This window comes from Leopardus geoffroyi, chromosome C1, assembly GCF_018350155.1.
Source record: "Leopardus geoffroyi isolate Oge1 chromosome C1, O.geoffroyi_Oge1_pat1.0, whole genome shotgun sequence".
NCBI classification, from domain to species: domain Eukaryota; kingdom Metazoa; phylum Chordata; class Mammalia; order Carnivora; family Felidae; genus Leopardus; species Leopardus geoffroyi.
Genome location: NC_059328.1, coordinates 112,358,245 through 112,377,326, shown reverse-complemented (window position 1 = coordinate 112,377,326; position 19,082 = coordinate 112,358,245). Strand labels below are relative to the sequence as shown.

Here is a 19,082-nt window from a genome sequence, read left to right as displayed (position 1 = left end):
CTCCCCACAGGTGTTCTCACAAGTGAGATGCAATGACCTGGGGACTTGTTCTTTGGTTACCTAGTGGCTTTTTTGGCCTCCTTTGGGCTCCCCAGCTGCATTTCAGATCATTGAAGTTCTTTAAATTATGAACTCTGAATACAGGGGATTCTATCATCTAACAAGGACTTAAAAGCTAAATTGTTGCTAGTTTCTAGTAAATGCCTTTTCTGTCCCACTGTTATTTATAGACATTGCTTCTGCAACTTTGAAATGCAAGTGCTCCTGTCTGCATTTTCTAGGCGAAGAAATGGAGACTCCAAAGTTTCCACACCTGGCCCAAAGCATTCCGTTGAATAGTTCCCTTCACATCAACATGTATATGTAGCATAGGAGTCTCACTAAGGATTTACAAGCAGTGTGAGTTTCTTCATCATCTAACTAATGAGAATTATAAACATTTGCCCACTGTGTCAAACAGGCCGTCCTCATAATAATGCCTGGAGTTGGTCCAGCCCACATAGAGCTGGGCAAGGAGTCTGCTCTGCACACCTCCAGGGGGCAGCCTTACATTGTGTTCAACCTGGTTGGTACTCCCAAGGGCATATACATCGTGCAGACATCTGAAATGGTGCCCTGGGACTGCAGCAGAGCATCCTTACCTGGGAGAAGGGGAGAAGGTGTCACAGCTGGTGCATTGGAGGACCATCAAGTAAACAACATGAAAAGCCCCACAGGAAGGGCCATCAGACATGAGGACAGGATGTGTCTTGAATCTGAGATTTAAAACCAGGCTGACATGGTCTCAAACTCCCTTGCCCTTCTCCCTGGTGGGGAGAGGGGAGAGATCAAATTTTGCATATAACATAGCATTCCTTCTCCGTGAGGTAGGCAGACTCCATTTAACTAACCAGAGTGTCAAAATCCATCTCAAAGTTTTTAACTGTCCAAGTAAAGTGAATTCTTTACACACTCAACTATGTCTGGAAGCCTCAGACAAAAGTGACCCAAATAAATCATACGACCTTTGTCCAAGCAATCCCTTTTTCTAAGAATCTTTTCCAAACATCAGCCCACGGATGGGGACAGCGCCCTTGAGGAGGGCCAGCCAGGCAGGGACTTCCCAGGCCAATGGTGCCCCTCAGCCCTGAGTGGCCACACAGCCATCGAGTGGCCAAGCAGCCTGCCAAGATTCAAACACAGGTCTGTCCCTATTTGGTCACTGGCCCTAACAGTGTCCTGCAGGCCATCCTGTCACATCTGGGAGTTTTTCAGTCCTCACCCAGGGGAATTCTCCACCACAACCTCTGAGTCTGATAGCTGCAGATGGAAACAGAAACACAGAAAATGTGATTCTTGCGCAGGAAAGTTGGAACAGAGAAGAGTTCAGACGTGGGCGGGTGTGTGTGTGTTTAAAAAAAAAAAAAAAAAAAGGGTGGAAACCCCACCAGCCAAGTCTGCAGAAAAAAAATAAATGCAGTCTGCCTATCTGGGGCCGGAGCCCCTCCCCTCGGGCCGCCGGAGACCGTGACACAGGTGCCGCTTCCTCCCGGCTGCTGAGGGTCAGAAGCAGGCCCGCGCGCCCCTCGCCACCGCTCGGCTTCTCCGTGCCCCTGGCCCGACCCGCGCCCCGCACCCGCTGGCGATGAGCAGTCTCAACAGCACGTCGCCGCCCGACCAAGGTGAGTGCCCGCCGCCGCCCCGCGGGGTTGCGCCCCAAGCCCCCGGGCCCTGCCGCTCGGTCCGTGCCTCTGTGCGGTGGCCGCGCGCGTATCCGCCGCGGGAACTTGCCCCAGGCCGGGAAGTAAGGGACCCCTGCGCGGAGGGAGGGGACAACGCCCGCCATGTGGCTCGGCCGCCCCGGGACGTGGGGACGGATGCCGAGTAAACTTCAGGAAACTCAGCTGGTGCCCTGACTCCTCCTGGGGCGGTGGGAGGGACGTGCACGCGGCGGGGGCATCTCTGGCCTTGACCCCCAGGGCGTTGTAATTCCTCTTTTCTTGTTAAGAAGGCACATGCTTTCCTGCTGACGGGAAAGAGAAATCGGATACCCCGAGCTTCTCTGTAAGGGTGTTGGGGGACCTGGCCTGGCCTCCCCCACCCCTCCTCTGCCAATGGGCTTTTGCAGTAATAACATCAACAACAACAAAAACTTAAAATTTTCTTCTTAAAAAAGTGAATGTTTATCCCTCTTATCCCCAACTCTGCCCAGGTCTGCTCATTAGAAACTGTCAGAGGGGAGACATTCTGAGTCATCCTGTTAAATAATTAACGTGATAATAGGGGTACTGGGGACACCCTCTCCTTTACAAGTTTTTAACATCCAGGTGGTTCTGTGGCCTCACCAGCGGAACTGGAGCATAGTCTACTGTGGCTAGGTTTGTGGTTGTGCACTATCTGCCTGTGTGTGTGTGTGTGGCCACCAGCATGCTTGTTTGGGGGTGCGTGGGGACAGGAGTCCTGGGGGGAGGGCCCCTCCGCCTGCATTGGCATCAGGCGTGCCACTGATTAGCCAGGGGCCTGAGGCAAGCCAGCCTCTGTCTTAGCTCCAGCACCGTCCTCATCATCATTGAAATGGGAACATAGGATATTCTTCTTTGGGTCCTGGGAAGGAAGCTCTGTGTAAAGGTCCCAGCATGGAGATGGACCGCTAAGGGCCCCATAAATGTCAGTCATCTTCATTTTTCATTTTACAGGAGACTGGATCTGGGAGCTCATGTTGGCTCCTGTTTACGTGTGTAAACACACGTGAGTGTGAGAGTCAGACACTAGTGTGTGTGTGTGTGTGTGTGTGTGTGTGTGTGTGTGTGTGTGTGTTGGGGCCAGGGGTGAAGGGCAAAGCCACTGAGGAAGTGCAGGCAGGCTGCCACTCCCCCTTCTGGAGAGGCTGGCTCCCTCCCCAGGAGCCTGCCCCGCCCCCTCCCTTAAGCAGTTCTCTAGGCTTCAAGTTTCAGACCATGACCAATGGCTGCAAACACTTCCCTTCTGGAGCTCAGAGGGATGCAGCCATCACTTGCATGCCATTCTAGATTACCCTTAGGACTCCATTTATGGCAGGCTCTTTGCTGTGAGAGAACTGTGGGGCCCTCTCTCTCGCTGCTAACTCAGGCAGGATGTGTCTATATCCTGTGTCAGTTTACATCACTGCTTCTCAGAACCAGAGGTTAGGAGAGGACCGCTTGGGCTCCGCCAGGCCTGTCCCCTACCCTCTGGCCTCAGCCAACTCCCGTAAGCCAGAGTGCCACAGTTACTGCATAGGAGTCATGTGCAGAAATCCATTGCCTTGCCCTTGGATGGAAGGGGTGATTGCTCAGTGAGGAGATGGTCAGGTTTGTCGACTTTATTCAGAATTCACTGCCTCCGGCAGAAGCGGAAAGGGTTGCATTAAGTGCCAAGTGAAATTCCATCTCAGACGTTGCCCAATGGCTCCAGATATATCCATGGCGGGAGGAGTCACAAGGCATTGGCACAATCAGCAGCTGGACCTTTCCAAGGGTGTCTAGGGTTGGGCAATTATTCCTGGGTATTTGGGCAACAGAGGGGTGTGGGGTAAGAGGCATTCTGTGTTTGCAATGGAAACACGTGAGCCCATCGATAACAAGGAGGAAGAGGCAGTGCAGGGAGGTTGGCACCCCAGATCAGTTTCCCTCTTTGCATGGCAGATATTCATATATCAAATGGCCTTCTGCAGCCCCAACCAAAACACCTTCCAGAGACTGTGTGGCCACAGTGAGCCCAGCAAGCTCAAGCTAAGAACAAATTTGAACAATAAATCAACAGTAAATAATAGGAAAGAGAAAGATACCATCCCACCTCCAGAGCAATTTATCAATTTATGAGAATCCTTCTAAAGTGTTATGTGTATACACAGCTACTTTCTGTTTTACAAAATAAAACTCACTTTATATATTCTCCTTCATCTTGCTTTTTTCTCATAAGAATATATGTTGAAGATTATACTTCATCGTCAAATATAGACTAACTCATTCTTCTCAGGGCATTGTATGAGTATATAAATAAATTGGTTATTTTATTTAACCAGTTCCTACACCAATGAGCATTTAGGTTATGGACAATCTTTATTTGATTAAAAAAAAAACAGACACAGTGCAGCCATGACAACCCTTGTAAGCAGGCTTTATGTATTTACACGAATAGGTATAAATACATGTGTTTGTATAAATTTCGGGCAAATGCCCTCACACACAAATTTGATTTCTGGGACAAAGAGTGTGAACATTCAAAATGTTGTAGATACTAAAAAAAAAAATGCCCTCTAAAAAGTCACATGAATTTCTAATACCCACCAGTAGCCCATGAAAGTCATTATCCCCCCCATTCACCCTGTGTGGTTTACCTCTTAGCCAATCTAGTAAGTGAAACAGGTTGCCATTTTTGAACGTGCCTCTGTAATTCTAAGTGAGGTTCTGCATGTTTTCATATATCCATACTGGATTTGATCCCACCTCCAATACCTGTGGGCTTTGAGGAGGTACACAGTATAGCAGAGCCTCAGTTTTCTCATCTGTGAATGGGAATAATAACAGTGGCTTCGCAGGGGTCACGTGATGAACGAGAGAATAAGGGTTTGGCATCATGCCCAAGAATGGTGGTGACTGTGGCTGCTGTTGTGAACAGAATTTATCACAGTAGACCTGACCTGTGAGTGCTGGTAATCTCCAAAGTCTCCTTTACAGACAGTTGCTGTTTTGGCTTCTGATAACATAACAAGGATATCAGTACCCACGTGCTGAGCCTTGTGGTAGGGCCTTGCGTGGGTCACCTTTCCATAGCCTGGTCTCATGGGCATTTTCTTACCTGTTTTGCAGATGAAACACTGCAGGCTTGGGGGACGATGTACCCCAGGCCTCCCAGGCACTGAGGAGGGCACAGCCAGGCTATGGACACAGGCTTTCAGACCCGAGAGTCAGCAGGGGCCAGCCTGAGGGGTGTGTGCAGGCAGGGCACTGTGGGGGCTGTGCCTGGGAAGTCACCACTGTAGCTTTGCACACAGAGGAACTGCATGTGGCACGGGCGCTGAGAACCTGCCAACCAGGCCACAGTTCCTCGGCCGAGCCTGTGTTCTGACCACAGTCTATGACCTCAGTCTATCACTGCCTACTGTAGTTCCCTGTTCTGCAGTTGGGCCCGACCCACACCAGGCCAGCCGCTGCCCTTCACCCTGCCTTCCACAACCTGCTGAGGCTGTCCCCTGGAGCCTTTTCCTGTGGACTCTCCTGATGCCCAGACTGCCCTGCCTCTGTAGCTTCATTTCCAGGGCTCTCTGGGTATCCCCACCACACATGTACCCATGCCCGTGCACACGCACATTCACATCCACATACACACACACACACAGCCTGCCTGCCTCACTCCTGTTCATCCCATAAAGCCAATTTTATGACCCCCAACCTCCCTGGGCCTTCCCTGAACACTAGAAGACCACCCACCGTGGCCCTGGGGACACTGTAGCCACCCCCCAAATTCCTGGATCTGTCTGTTTCCTGGAAATTCTGACCTCCTAAGGGGCTCCATGACCTTACCCACTCCCTCCTTGAGGCCTGGTCCAGAGAGGTGAATGCTCCCAGGTCTGCATCCATTCCACACGCTGAAATTGCCTTTTAAAAATCATAGGGGCTCCTGGGTGGCTCAATCAGTTATGTGACAGACTTTGGCTCAGGTCATGATCTCACCTTCTGTGAGTTCAAGCCCCACGTCGGGCTCTGTGCTGACAGCTCTGAGCCTGGAGCCTGCTTCTGATTCTCTGTCTCCCTCTCTCTCTGCCCCTCCCCCACTCATGTTCTGTCTCTCTCAAAAATGAATAAACATTAAAAAAAAAAAAAATCATTCACTCAATAGCTCCTAGTCCAGCACTTGGCATATACATGGAGGTCAGTGACTAATAAGTTAAAATGGGCAGAAAGTCAAAATGAAACAAACTCTAAGAACAGGGCTGCTGGGCCCTGGCACTCACCTCCTGGCTCTTTCGCACTCCTGCACTGATTCTCACCTCCTGTTCTCCCCCGACACCCCAACACCTTGCCTAGGGTTTTCTCCACATCTCTCTGTCATCTGAATTCCGAGGTAGTGCTGGCTCCTGCCTTTAGTTAGTACGCATTTTCACTCTTGCACATTCTTCCAGAACAAATAGCGTGCAAAAGTGTAGCCAATGGCAGATGCTGACAAGAGCGGTTTTCCTCTTGTGCCAGCAGGCGCCGAGCCCAGGACACTGGATTCCATCACAGGTCAGGCGGGCGTGGCAGGCTCTTTGCATGACTCCCTCAGAGAGCCTGCGAGGTTGTCACCACTGCACACACAGCCCCTGTGGCCCCAGCCACAGTGGCCCAGCTGCCCGGCACAGCGGTCTGAGCCCTTCCCCCCGGCCGGGCATCTTTACCCTCTTGTTGGTAACTCTGACACTGACCGGTTGCTGGAGGCTCAGTGTGGACCACTCTGAGAAGTAGAAACTCCAGGGGGACCCGGTCAGAGGGAGCCCCCACAATTACCTCCCAGAGCACGACCTGGTTCCCACAGGAAAGAGAGGAAACTTCCCTCAAGCTTCCAGCCGGGGAAGGGAAAGGTTCACATTTTGATATCGACCAGAGCACCTGTTGTTAACAAGGCCTCCCTCAGCAGAAGCTACCGCTGACTCTTGAACACCAGGGCTTTGAACTGCGTGGGGCCACTGTTACGTGGATTTTTTTCGATAAATACAGTACACTCTGTAAATGCATTTTCTCCTATTTATGATTCTCTTAATAACCTTTTCCTTGCTCTAACTTACTTTGTTGTGAGGAAACACTACATAAGCCATATAACATAACAAAATCTGTGTCAATGGACTGTTGAGTTTATTGGTAAGGCCTCTGGTGAACAGTTAAGTTTTGGGGGGAGTCCAAAGTTACATATGGATTTTCACCTGTGTGTGGGGTCAGCACCTCTCAGCCCCTACGTTGTTCAAAGGTCAGCTAACCCCCCAGAGGTATCATTAAAACCTGTCTGACCTGGAGGAAGGGACATAACCAACACCAGCCCACCGCACCCATCCTGTCCCACCTGAAGGGTGAAAAAAGAATGAGAAACACTTGTGAAGTTCACGGTCCAGAGACAAGGCTCCTACTCACGGAACTGTGGGCCACTTCCTCTGCCCCACCCCACCACGCTGTCACTGCGGTTCCTTCTACCCAATACATCATGCCTGACTGTCAACAAAATTACAAGACCCACTAAAAGGCAAATAATACAAATTGAAGAGACAGAGCAAGCCTCAGAACCAGACGTGGCAGGGATGTTGGAACCTGACCCTGTCACTTGCAGAGCCCGTGTCCCCTTCACCTGCACACAAGGCATGTTTTTAAGAGGGGCACAAGCATACAGCCGCCCAGCTGACCCCAGGCCGAGCCCTGCCATTTCTCCCCCTTGGAAAAATTTTCTCCTGGAGTGGAGAAGCTTTGCGTTTTAGCCGTGGGTACATATATTCTCACCAGAGTCTAAGAGTGAAGGACATTACGGTTTGCTAAATCAAACCCAGGTAATGCAGTCATGCCTGCCTGCCTTTTGTGTTGGGCCCCAGTCTGTGATTTCTGCATTCACCAGGCAGCATGGCCCACTGGCTATGACATGGTACTTGCTCCTGAGAGGCTCACCAGACGCCAGAACCTTGCACGCCACCTTCAGCGAGTGGAGGCTTCGCGTTCAGGTCCCCCTTCTGCGCTTTTGAAAACCGTTGAACTAAATTCACTTTGTACCAATTTGCTGGTGATGAAGATGTCAGACTGAAGAGGTCAGAGGTTTGAATCTGAACCCGTTCTGACCTGCCTGTGGCCTTGAACGTGTCGCTGGGCTCCCTGCGTGCCAGTTCTTCCTCCAGGACAGTGCTGGCTTTGTCCTATACAGTCGCACAGGACCCCCACCCTCAGAGGGCCCCACACTCTCAATGCTCTGCAGTCACTCCCTTGAAATTCTTCGCTTTTGTAAAGGGGCCCCTGTTTTCAATTCTCACTGGGCCCCACAAATTCTATAGCCAGTCTTGAGCCACTAAATAGGGATAATAATAATTTCTACCTCAGGCGTTTGTTCTGAGGATTAAATGCATTATCCTAGATAAAATTCCTCCGGTAGCACCTGGTACATGTTAATCACTGCCACTTACTGAGTGTTTGAGTGTGTTGTAAATGAATGCTGGCTCACTCCCCCTGCCCAGCTCCCTCCACGTTCTTCAGTCTCTGTCCATGTTTGCCCAATTGCTGTTGAAAATAGTACCTGAGGCCAAGATGGCAGAGTCTGCCCAGGTCTGTAGGGCCTGGTCGAGGACTTCTCCAATAGCTCTGGCAAGCCGCTCCCTCCTGAGCTGTGAGTGCATCAGAAGGGGTGCAGTAGGGGGAAGGTAGCCCAGAGAGGGTGTGCAGACCACTGTGACCTCAACACCAGCTGTGGCCTCAGCAATGGGTTTCCTTACTTGGTGCCTGGTGGACCCTCCTTGTTCCATTAGCCTCATCTGAACACCAGCCCCTGAACAGTAGGGGCTCAGCTGTCCTGTTCTCCATGGGGAAGAATAGACTCCTAAAAACACTGAATGAATGAATGAATGAATGAATGAATGAATAGGTCTAGCCAATGCAGGTCAAGCCTGATGTACACAGAGTGCAGTGGGTCCCAGTAGTCACCTCCTCACCCCCACCGCTTAAAGTGGCCTCCGAGCTCCTCTTGGTTGAGCCCACCAGCTTGTCCCAGCCCTGCACTCCTTACACACCCTAACCTGTGTTCCCCCCCTACCCATCTCACCCACCACCTCTCAGTGCCTTCTCTCCTGGCTCCCTTCTCTTTTTCTTCAATGCTGCCATTTGTGTGGGTTCACAGCCAGGACTGTGCCAGGTGCTCCTTAATGCCCGGGCTCCCCTCTCTCCTGGGAGGGCTCCCCTTGTCCAGCCTACAGCCCACCCCTGAACTCCTGCAGGGGACCTGAGCCTTGCTTCCTCTGAGACTGGCTTGTCATTTGAATTGCCATCCTTCCACTTCTACCAAAATTCTCATTTTAGTGAATTAATTTCAGCTATGGCTGACAATCCTGAATGATCTTTTTTTTTTTTTTTTTAATTTCACAATCTCTTTTTTTTTTTTCTCTCTTGTTATAAACTCTAAATTATCCTGACTCACTGTCCTCTTATGGTGATGGTCTCCCTGACTCAAAGGACAGAAAGTAGACTTCACTTCCCATATGCTATCTCATTTTGCCTTGTAGCCACCCTAACTAAGGGAGGTATTTTTATCTCCATCTTGCATATGATGGCACTGAAACCTAAGAGGCAACCAACGTGGCTTGCGGAGAGAGCCACAGCCAACCCCTCACACTCAGGCTCACATACGGTGGATTCAGGCTCATGTTCAGTGAGTTTTTCTAGGAAGGCTCAGCGAGGACCAACCCACATAGCAGGCAAGTGCTTAGAACCCAGGGTGCTTTTAGAGATCCACAAAAATTTACGTTTCTTTTACAATGAAAAGGAAGAAAGGGGTGCCTGGGTGGTTCAGTCAGTTAAGTATCTGACTCTTGATTTTGGCTCTGATCGTGCATGATCTCCCAGTTCATGAGTTTGAACCCTGCATCAGGCTCTGGGCTGACAGTGCTGAGCCTGCTTGGGATTCTGTCTCCCTTTCTCTCTTCCCCTCCCCTACTTTCTCTCTCTCTCTCTGTCTCAAAATAAATAAGTAAACATTTAAGAAATTTTAAAAAGAAAAGGAAAAAATGAACTTTTGAGACTAAACATTACATTTGTCTTTATACCTATGCCACTGTAAAATACAGCTTTTGGTATTTTGGGGGAGAAGGGACCCATAAACATAAAGCACCGAGGTCCAAAACGGTCACCCTGCAGCCCTGCCTGGCTCAGCACAGCTGAGGCCATGGGACCGGGTGCCAGCCTACTGCTCCCTGCACTTCCGTTCTCCCCGCCGGACTCTGCCCTGCTCCCAGCACTGTGACCCCTGCTCCCAGCACTGTGACCCCTGCTCCCAGCACTGTGACCCCTCTGTGCAACTGTCCTGCCTCGAATCCTCACACTTTTTTCCCCTGGCGGTCCTGCCTAACCCAGCAGAACCCTGAGGGCTGCGCAGCGGTAGTGGCTGCTTCTGGGCCTGCCCTGTACCCCAGCCTTCAGGAGATTTAGAGTCAAAAGTAAATGCTTGAGGGAACCTAGGTCTCTCTCTCTCTGTCTCTCTTTCCCACCCACCCTCATCTCTCTGTCTGTCTTTCTCTTACTCTCTTGGCTATTTAAGCCATGAAATTAGGTTGTTCTCCACTTTAAAAAGTTTTGAAAAGAATAAGTTTTCTTTGCCCTGTTTCACTATAACAGAAACAATCACGTTCGCTGGAGAACTATGTATATGACCAAGAGGAAAGGTGTAGGACGACTGTCTCTAGAGCGGAGGTGACTTGGAGATGCCTGTGCGGCAGGCAGGTGACAGCTGGAAGGCAGTTTCAGAGAGAGATCTGGGCAAAGATAAAGACGGCCTGGGGGCCCCAGTGAGGAGCTGGGGGCCGTGAAGAGCCTGCTGGGGCTGCACGGATCACCCCAGACAACGTGGGTCTTCACACAGGCACAAAGGGGCCGGGGGCGAGGGGGGGTGTGGAGAGCACTTTGCTCCATGCTGTCTCTGTTCCCCTCCAGACCCAGTGACGATATACGGGGTACCTTGTTTCATCCTGAAGGCGTTGCACACACGTAGATGTTGTTTGTTCCAGTTTAGGAATACGGAAACTGAGTTTTAAAAAGTCGTGTCCCCAGGCCCTCGCCATGCACCACGGGCACTGTCCAGCCTTGAGTTCAGTGTGTCTCCCTCTGCCTCTTGGATGTGGCTCCCCACCAGAGCAGGAGGGGGGCTGCCCGTGACCCCGTGCCCTTCTGCTCAGCTCTATGCAGCTCTGAGGTCACTATCAGAAAAAAAAAAAAGGGCCTTTTTTTTTTATCCACCCACCCCAGGCACTTGTGCTCAGCTCTAACCTCCTCTGCCGGCCCACACCTGCCAGCCCAGCAGCTGCTAATGAAATGCCCACAGTGGCACACAAGGGCCGGGCTGTGGCTGTGAGTGCCTTGCCAGCCAAGGCCAGCCCACACACAGGTCTCGCTTTCCCCCAGGGAAGCAGTGGGCAGCTGCCTCTCAGGTTCACTGCAAGGGCACTGGGAGAGAATGAAGCCCCCACCAATTCCTCACCAATTCCTGGGATGCCTCCACCACAGAACCACCCCTGGGCTGGCAGCTTTGTCTTCTGTCAAGATACTGTTAAGATACTAGCAGCCACAGGACCTTTCCTGCATTGTGTGGTACTTTGCCAGGCACTTTCAAATCTGTTCCCCTTCTTCATTCAAGAGAGACTGTTCTCCCTCTCTGTGAGGAAACAAAGTAAACCTCGGAGAAGTCGAGTGACTTTTAAGAGTTCCCACAGCCAGGGGTAGTAGATGGAACAAGGCTGTGACGCAGGCTGAATCTTCTGGGGGTGTGTTGTTTGTGCCACAGAAACTCATTCATCAGGTTCTGAAGGGAGGGATAGGATGCAAGGACTGCAGGGTCACCGAAAGGGAGACACTTTGACACTGACCCTACATTCTCTTGTATATCCACATGTACACACATGCACAAGCACACACACACATGCACACTCACGTACACACGTGCATGAACAGGTGCACACACATACACACACACACACACACACACACACACACACAGTCCTTACCACTTCCTTGCAGTCATCAGCAACAGACTGGTGTCACCCCCAGGTTCAAGGTGGGGAGGAGCTCTTTTGGGTTCTAGTTTGGCCTGGGGCAGCGTGGACAGGCGTTTAGTCTATGGGTCCTATGACCTCACAGAGACAGCTGGAGACAAATGTGAGAAGTGCTGTCTACAAGCATCTTTGGCCTTGGGCATGCTTTTGAAACTATTTCCTCTTCCACTAGTTTTCAGACAGCATCCCATTTCTCTGCCTTGGTCTGGTATCCTTGCAGTACATCTGACTATCAGCGGTCTGTTCTGTCTGTGATCTCTTTTGAGGTCAGTGTGATGTCCAGGCCAAATCCCCTTTACCACCACCCACCCCCCATTGTGGCAGACAGGGACACACAGGTCTGAAGAAGGCAGCAAGGTTGTTTTGGTTATTTGGGATTTGGACTCAACATTGCCTCTCCCCATTGAACCCATCCCAAGTCTATTAACAAAGGCAACAGTCTATTAGTAAGTCCATTAATAAAGACAGCCTTCTCTCTGGTGGGTTATCTATGCAGCCCATACATGTACCAGTAGTTAAATTTAGGGCTGGTTTCCAGATTTGATCCTTATACACACCCTCTTCACCCCCAGTCTATCACATGATCTGGATCATGTCTTCAGGGATCCCTTGGGTAGCCAGTGACACAAACCATGAGCCTTCTGGTGAATCCAGTCCAGAGCACAATCTTCAGATCACCATAATGCAATCTGATGCACTTTGATTCTGATCCAATGAGCACCACCGTGCAAGCGGCCACACAGGAGACACAGGGGACCCTGTCTTCAAAGGGTCTTCAGCCTCACTGGGGAAGCAAGACCCAGGAACATCAGAGGGCAAAGGAATTCAGAACACCCTTCAGGTTCATGCAACTGTGCAAGTCCCCTCTGGAATAAAGGCCATGTATCCCTGAAATTCCAAAAGAAGTAGCTTCTCACCTGGGGTCTCCACTCCAAACACACACACACACACACACACACACACACACACACACACAATGGTGTCACAACTATAAATCTCCATTGCAGTTATTTTCAGCAGAAAGGACATTCCCCCAAAATAAATTATCAGATAAAGTCTAGAAATACAAAAGAGATAAAAGTTTATTTGATGTCTGTTGAGGAGAAGAAGTGAGTGACCACACTCCAGGGGCCCCTTGTAATGGTTCACTCTCAAGTTATCACTGGACACCGAGGGCTTTGTGAAACCCAGTCTGCAAATTCCTCCTGCCTGGTGCCAAAGCCAGAATGGTTCACTGATGTCCAGTCACTTTTGGTTGTCAGTGATGATACCTGGGAGCTTGGATCTCAGAGGATCTTTCCATCGTGGATGTTTCCATCACATAAAGCCAGAAAATGCTCTCACTGTGGTTAAATGTTTGCCTATGGCCAGATTGTAATGGATGCCTAGCTGTCAATCACTTTACCAATGAATTCCATGAGGACAGTTCTTACCAACTTCAGGACCACTATGCTCGGACTCCATGAAGAAAACCTGAAAAGTGGGAAGGGAAATTGGATGGAAGAGTCCATTATGAAAGTGATTTATGCACAAATTTTTACCAACCACCATATACATTCCTGGTTCTTCAATAGAAACACACATCTTGTCATCTGTCCTAGGGATTAAGGAGGAAACAGATAAAGTATAAGACAATATCCCTGCCCTCAAAGCATTGTTGGGTTTGTTGGGGCAGCCAGACACACATCATAATAGGAATAAAAAGCAACCCATCCTCCTAGGGGGAAATTTCTTATCACATAAATTCAGGTTGCAAACCAAATTGCCTATATCTTGTGATTATTCACTGAAATAGCTAAATAGATATCGAGATATTTAAAGAGTAACTTAAAGTAATATAGCCTTCAAATGTAAATTATGACCTAATATTAGCTAATATTTGTAGGTAATATTAAATTATGATGAATTTCTACTTAACCGGATAGAGTTTTATCTCGGGTTAAGATTTTGTGCTTGAAAAAACAAGTTGTCAATGATCAACATTGATTCTTGAGAATGTTCTAACTTTGGGGAATGACCTCGGGAAAGATACATTGCAAGGATGTAAAAAGGAAAACTGGTGCAAATGTATGCGGTCCCCATGATGTGCAGGGATGATCTGACCTGTCAGAAGAGCTGAGAAAATGTTCACTGGTCATACTCACCAGTAGCCATCATCCTCACCATCACTGTGAGGTGGGTGCTGTGGGTGACACCCCCATCTTCAGGATGCAAGACATTGCCGTGAGTGGTAGGGCTGTGATTTGAACGCGAGGGGTGGACCCCTGGGCTGTCTTTTAACCCATGCGCACTGCCACCATCGGTGGGTGCAGAAAATGGGGAGTTTGCAAGGAGAACAAAGTTTTCTTTCATAGGAGGAGGGAAAGAAAGTTGGTTCCAAAGGATTTTTTAATTACATTTCTGGATGTGGGTCTCTGGTAATTACCCCAGGTCATCTCCAATTTAAGAATCATGGAGCTTCCGAAAAGACCTTTCAGAATGTGCTATTTTTAAACAACTCATTTGAGTGAAGTGACGTTTGTCACTCACTGAAAAAGCAAACAACTCTGGGAAAAGTCAAAATATGTCTTGGAAGACAGGGCAGTCAAAGGGGGAGGAATCCGCAGTTTTCCTTCAAATTTCAGAGCTCTGAGGCTGTGTTTCCCATTCTTGATCCCTTCTGGGCCATTTGTTTCCTGAGGCTTTGGTCTCGCCTATTTTCCCTGTTCTTCCTTTTGTTTCCAGGGTGGTGCTTCTGGGGCAAGCCAACTCTGAGATTCCACTGCCTTGGAGGCACAATTATCCGAGTTCCTGGCTTTATCTTGCCCTCCTTGTCCAGGGGCTGTGGAAACAGAAGGCTGACTGTCTAGGCAGATAAAAGGCTGACCTCTCACTGCCCTGCCTCCTGCCCACCCCCACCCCCACCGGGGTCCCTCATGGTTTTCCTTTGAGCTCCTATGAGAGGGCCCTCCCCAAGGGGGAATGAGTGCTTGGCAGCATTCTCCTCCGTTCAGTTCATGATGTCTCTTTCTGAGCTGACAACCCCCTACTCAGGGATGCTCGGACTGCAGCAGGCCACTGCCCGGGCCTCCTCTGGCCTCCCTCGACCCAGCCCTTAGAATGTAGCCAGGCTGTGGCCATTTCTCCTCTTCTGGGACCCAACACCCTGGGGGCTCAGGACTCCCTGGAGAGTCCCTATGTGACAGGGCTGGGACAATCAGTGCAGTTGACCAGAGAAGGTACACAGGGCCAAATCAGAGAGGCCCAGGCCACTGCCCTCACCAGCAATGATGGCTTCAACCCCATGCAAGGTTTAACTCAGAGGCAGGACCCCACCCCACCCATGACACCTTGTCAGCTACTGTCGGCTCCACCACTAAGCAGTGAGGATGACTTTGGGATAGTCACCTCGCCCCCTTTGTCTTCCGTGTCCCTGATGCTTATGTCCTCACAACTTCATGGGATGTCCAGGATGCAATGAGTCCCAGGTGCCACCAAACTCTGCAATCTGTGGAAGCAGCCATGACAGTGGACAGAGTGCCTGCATTCAAACAGCTGAGCATTGCACAGGTTAAAGTTCACGCCTCAGGTGTGACAGACCTGGGTTCAAGGTGCATCTGGGTCACTCGATAGCTTCCTCCCTGCGGGCACCTTAAGTGAGAAGATGTGGGTAAAGGCCCAGGCCAAGGGTGGGACAAATTCTTGATAAATATTAGCCTGAGTGGAAAGAGAGAGACTTAGTGACACAGACTTTAAACCAAGGGTCTGCAAATTAAGGCCCATGGCACAAATCCAGCCTGCCACCTGCTTTTATAATTAAAGTTTTATTGGAACACAGCTGCACCCATTCATTGATATAGTGTCCATAGCTGCTTTGTTGTAACAGAGACCATATGGCCCTCAAAGCCTGAACTGTTTACTACGTAGCCCTTTATCAAAAAAAAAAGTTTGCTGACTCCTGACTTAAACTAACAGGAAAATCTCTAATGGCTCAACTTCCAAGCCTAGAGTCCACCTGGGCCCCATTGCCCCTCTTTCTGGAGACACCACCCCCATGACAAGAAGCCATGGAAGAAAGACTAGTGCTGAAGGTCAGGGACCAGACATCAGCCAGGAAGGCTCAAATGGGCCAGGCTGGGGACACACAAAGTGCCTTGGTTTACATCACTTGATCTGCCAATGCCCAGGCCACCAAGGAGAGGGCCTTTGTTATAGTCTTTACTTCCTCTTGTCCTCCAATCACCTATCTGTCAGTACAGGCACTCAGAGCTCTGCTGCTGCCCTGCAGAAAATCCTCACCTTACCTTGACAGGGGTGGGAGGAAAGGCAAAATATCAGACAGGGCCCCCTGGACCTACAGCGAAGGAGGGCCAGCCAGCTCACCTCCTAAGTTCAGAAAACAGTGCTTCTCACCCAGGGCCCAGGCAAGGGAGAGGGACACCTCTCAATTTGGCAGGAGTTGGGCCAAGTACATTGCCTCCTGACCTTACTGAAACCTCCTACCCCCTTGGGGGGTTATCCTGTCACCCCTCTTTTCAGATTTGGAGCTGGATGCTCAGAAGCGTGTCCACATTTGACCAGTTATAAAATGGTGGATCCCTGAGTCTACACCCATCTTCTCCTGTGCCACCTACACTAGTTAGCTAGTAGGCCAGGAGTCACATTCCATGACCATGTAGTGAGGACCAACTGTGTGCCAGGCCCTGCTTGAGGTTCTGGGGAAATGACAGTGAACAAACCAACAGTAATCCCAAAAGGGAGTTCATATTCTATTGGGGTTGGACAGGTAGACACCAGACACATGGGGATAATGCCCAGTACATCAGATAGTGCTGAGTGCTAGAGAGGACAACCAAGCCAAGAAGGGAGATAAGGAAGACCAAGGGATGAGGGAGGTACCATTTTAAAGACCATGGCCAGAGAAGTCTTCACTGGGAAAGATGATGTTTGAGAAAGACCTAAAGGAAAGCCAGTGAGTCAAACGGGAATATCTGAGAAAGGACATAATAGGCAGAGAGCACAGCAAGTGCAAAGGCCCTGAAGTAGGAGGAGGCCTGATCTGATCAAGGAATAGCTAGGAGACAGTGTGACTGGGTAGAGGGAGAGGAGGGCAGGAAGTGGTCAGAAGGAGATGAAGTCAGACAGGTGAGGTGGGAGAGAGACAGTGGGACCATCTGTCAGCACCATTTGTAGCAGCTGGAAGCCCACCATCCTCCTGAGTCTTGGGGCCTGCAAACCTCCTGATAGAATGCTCCAGACCCTAAGAGAGGAGCCATTGAGCACCTCAGCTAATGCTCCAGCAAAAGACTAAGGAGCAAGGCCTTGGGCGAGCCCTGACAAGTGGTGAGAGTGAGCAGGAGGGAAGAAGGAGGTAGGGAACTTCTAAGGGGTGCCTGAAATACAAGAAAGTGGGAGACAGGAGGGACTGTACCAAGAGCCGCATTTGTCCTCAGCCATCCTGAGAGGTGCCTTAGTGGAGTGCACAGGCACTCACACACCCAGGCCAGCTTCCAGAAGCCTCTCTGAAATTGCTAGTTGCGTCTGCTGGGTCTGAAGGTTTTTCTGCCGGACTGTGCTGGGCCCTACAGGGACTGAGTGTGAGTGCGGGGTGGCAGCGGGGGGCAGAACCCATGCACCTGCAGTTCCCAGGGCACTAGGACCCTGGAGGAGCAGCTCAGAGCAGCAGGATGTGGATCAGCCCCACACCTGCAGCTCTGGGTCCACAGAAGCCCTGGGGGCAGCCACCCAGCCGAGTGCACAGAGCAGCAACCTTCTCCCCTGGGGTGGAGGGTCTGGCCTGGAAGGGGGTAGAAAAGACGACCCTGAAGGAGTGTGGACAAGAGTGGTCTGCCCTGCTGCTCCTGGGGTCCAGGCTGCCACCTTGCTGGGGAAGGACGTCGCTGTGCCCTGTTCAGCCTCATCCAGTCTTTCCTGGCAGAATGAGAGCACAGCCCAGAATACAGGCTCCTTCTCCCTGAAATCAGAGAACTAAAGAGACAGCTCAGGCTCAGACAGCTCAGGTTAGAGCCCAGGACTCCACCACCTCAGGTTCTCCCAAGCACACCCCCAACACCCATGTGCAAGATGCAAATTCATACAACTCCCTGCACCCCCGGAGGTCCGGTTCATAAGACCAGGAAAGATGTTGAGAGGCTCTTTACACCTGCTTTATATTTGCATGCTTTTCTGTTGAGTCTGATGAGCAGTCCAGACAGCAGTTCAGTTAAGTGACCAAAGCCACTTGAACACGGACACAGGAGCTCATCCTGTGTGCCTCCTCTCCTCAGATAATATGATCCCAGTGCGAGAATCCAGTTTCTTTCTTTTTTTCTTTTTTTTTAATTTATTTCTGAGACAGAGAGAGACAGAGCATGAGTCGGGGGAGGGGGATAGAGAGAGGGAGACACAGAATCCAAATCAGGCTCCAGGCTCTGAGCTGTCAGCACAGAGCCCCAGACAGGGCTCAAACTCATAGACTTCGAGATCATGACCTGAGCCGAAGCCAGATGCTCAACTGACTGAGCCACCCAGGCGCCCCTGAGAATCCAGTTTCTACTGGAGTGACTGACTTCTCACTTCCTCCACCCGAGGGCCTGTTGGAAGTCAGGCCACCTGGACTGTACCTGGGCTGTACTCGGGGTGGCTGGCACACACCAAAGCCATTCACATTTCCTACCTCACTCTGTCCTCACCCAGCCTGGAACAGCGGAGCAAGGAGGGCCGGAGAGGCTGTTGGCATTTACCGAGCTCTCTGTATGCCAGGGTGTCAGGGCGGACCATCCACGTGCCCACCGGGAAGGACAGTGCTGTTACACACCGCTCAGAAGAGGAGCCCGGGGTCCCCATACAAGTTAGTATCCTGAGTGTTCCTGGAAAAGATATAAAGTCTGTCCCAAGGGCGCATGGATAGCACAGGGCACAGCCAGCACTGTGATTCAGGTGTTACCTGATCCGCTAACCTCCTCCCTGGCCAGGCTCATGGGCGGGCAGGCAGTGTGGCGTCCTTATGACACCATGCCCTTTATGTGCTACAGTTTTAAAGGGATAAATGCTTCATGCTTAAGCACTGTCTGCTCCCCCCAACACATACATACACACACACACACACACACACACACACACACACACACATACACATACACAAGTCCAGGAGACCTGAAAGGCAGCACACACACCAGTACTGAACTCAGGTCTCTGTGAGCTTGAGACCTGGTGTGCAGGAGGGTCCCCACTCACTCCAGCATGGGGAAGCCTGTGGTGCCTTGTCCTGAGTCCCCCTCCACCTGCACTTGACTGCGTCTAAGTGCGAGCACATTATATTTCTTCCAGGGGCCTTTTTCTCTTC

At 50.6% G+C, this 19,082-nt stretch overlaps 1 protein-coding gene across 1 annotated transcript in view; it reads left to right on the top strand.

The window, feature by feature from the left end:
* Positions 1 to 1,243: 1,243 nt before the first annotated feature.
* Positions 1,244 to 19,082, top strand: part of GYPC (glycophorin C (Gerbich blood group)) — a 42,874-nt gene continuing 25,035 nt past the window's right edge. Inside the window, exon 1 of the mRNA XM_045479454.1 lies at positions 1,244 to 1,661. Coding sequence (XP_045335410.1) covers positions 1,625 to 1,661 — 37 coding nt within the window. The 5' untranslated portion in view covers positions 1,244 to 1,624. The remainder of the gene's footprint in view (positions 1,662 to 19,082) is intronic.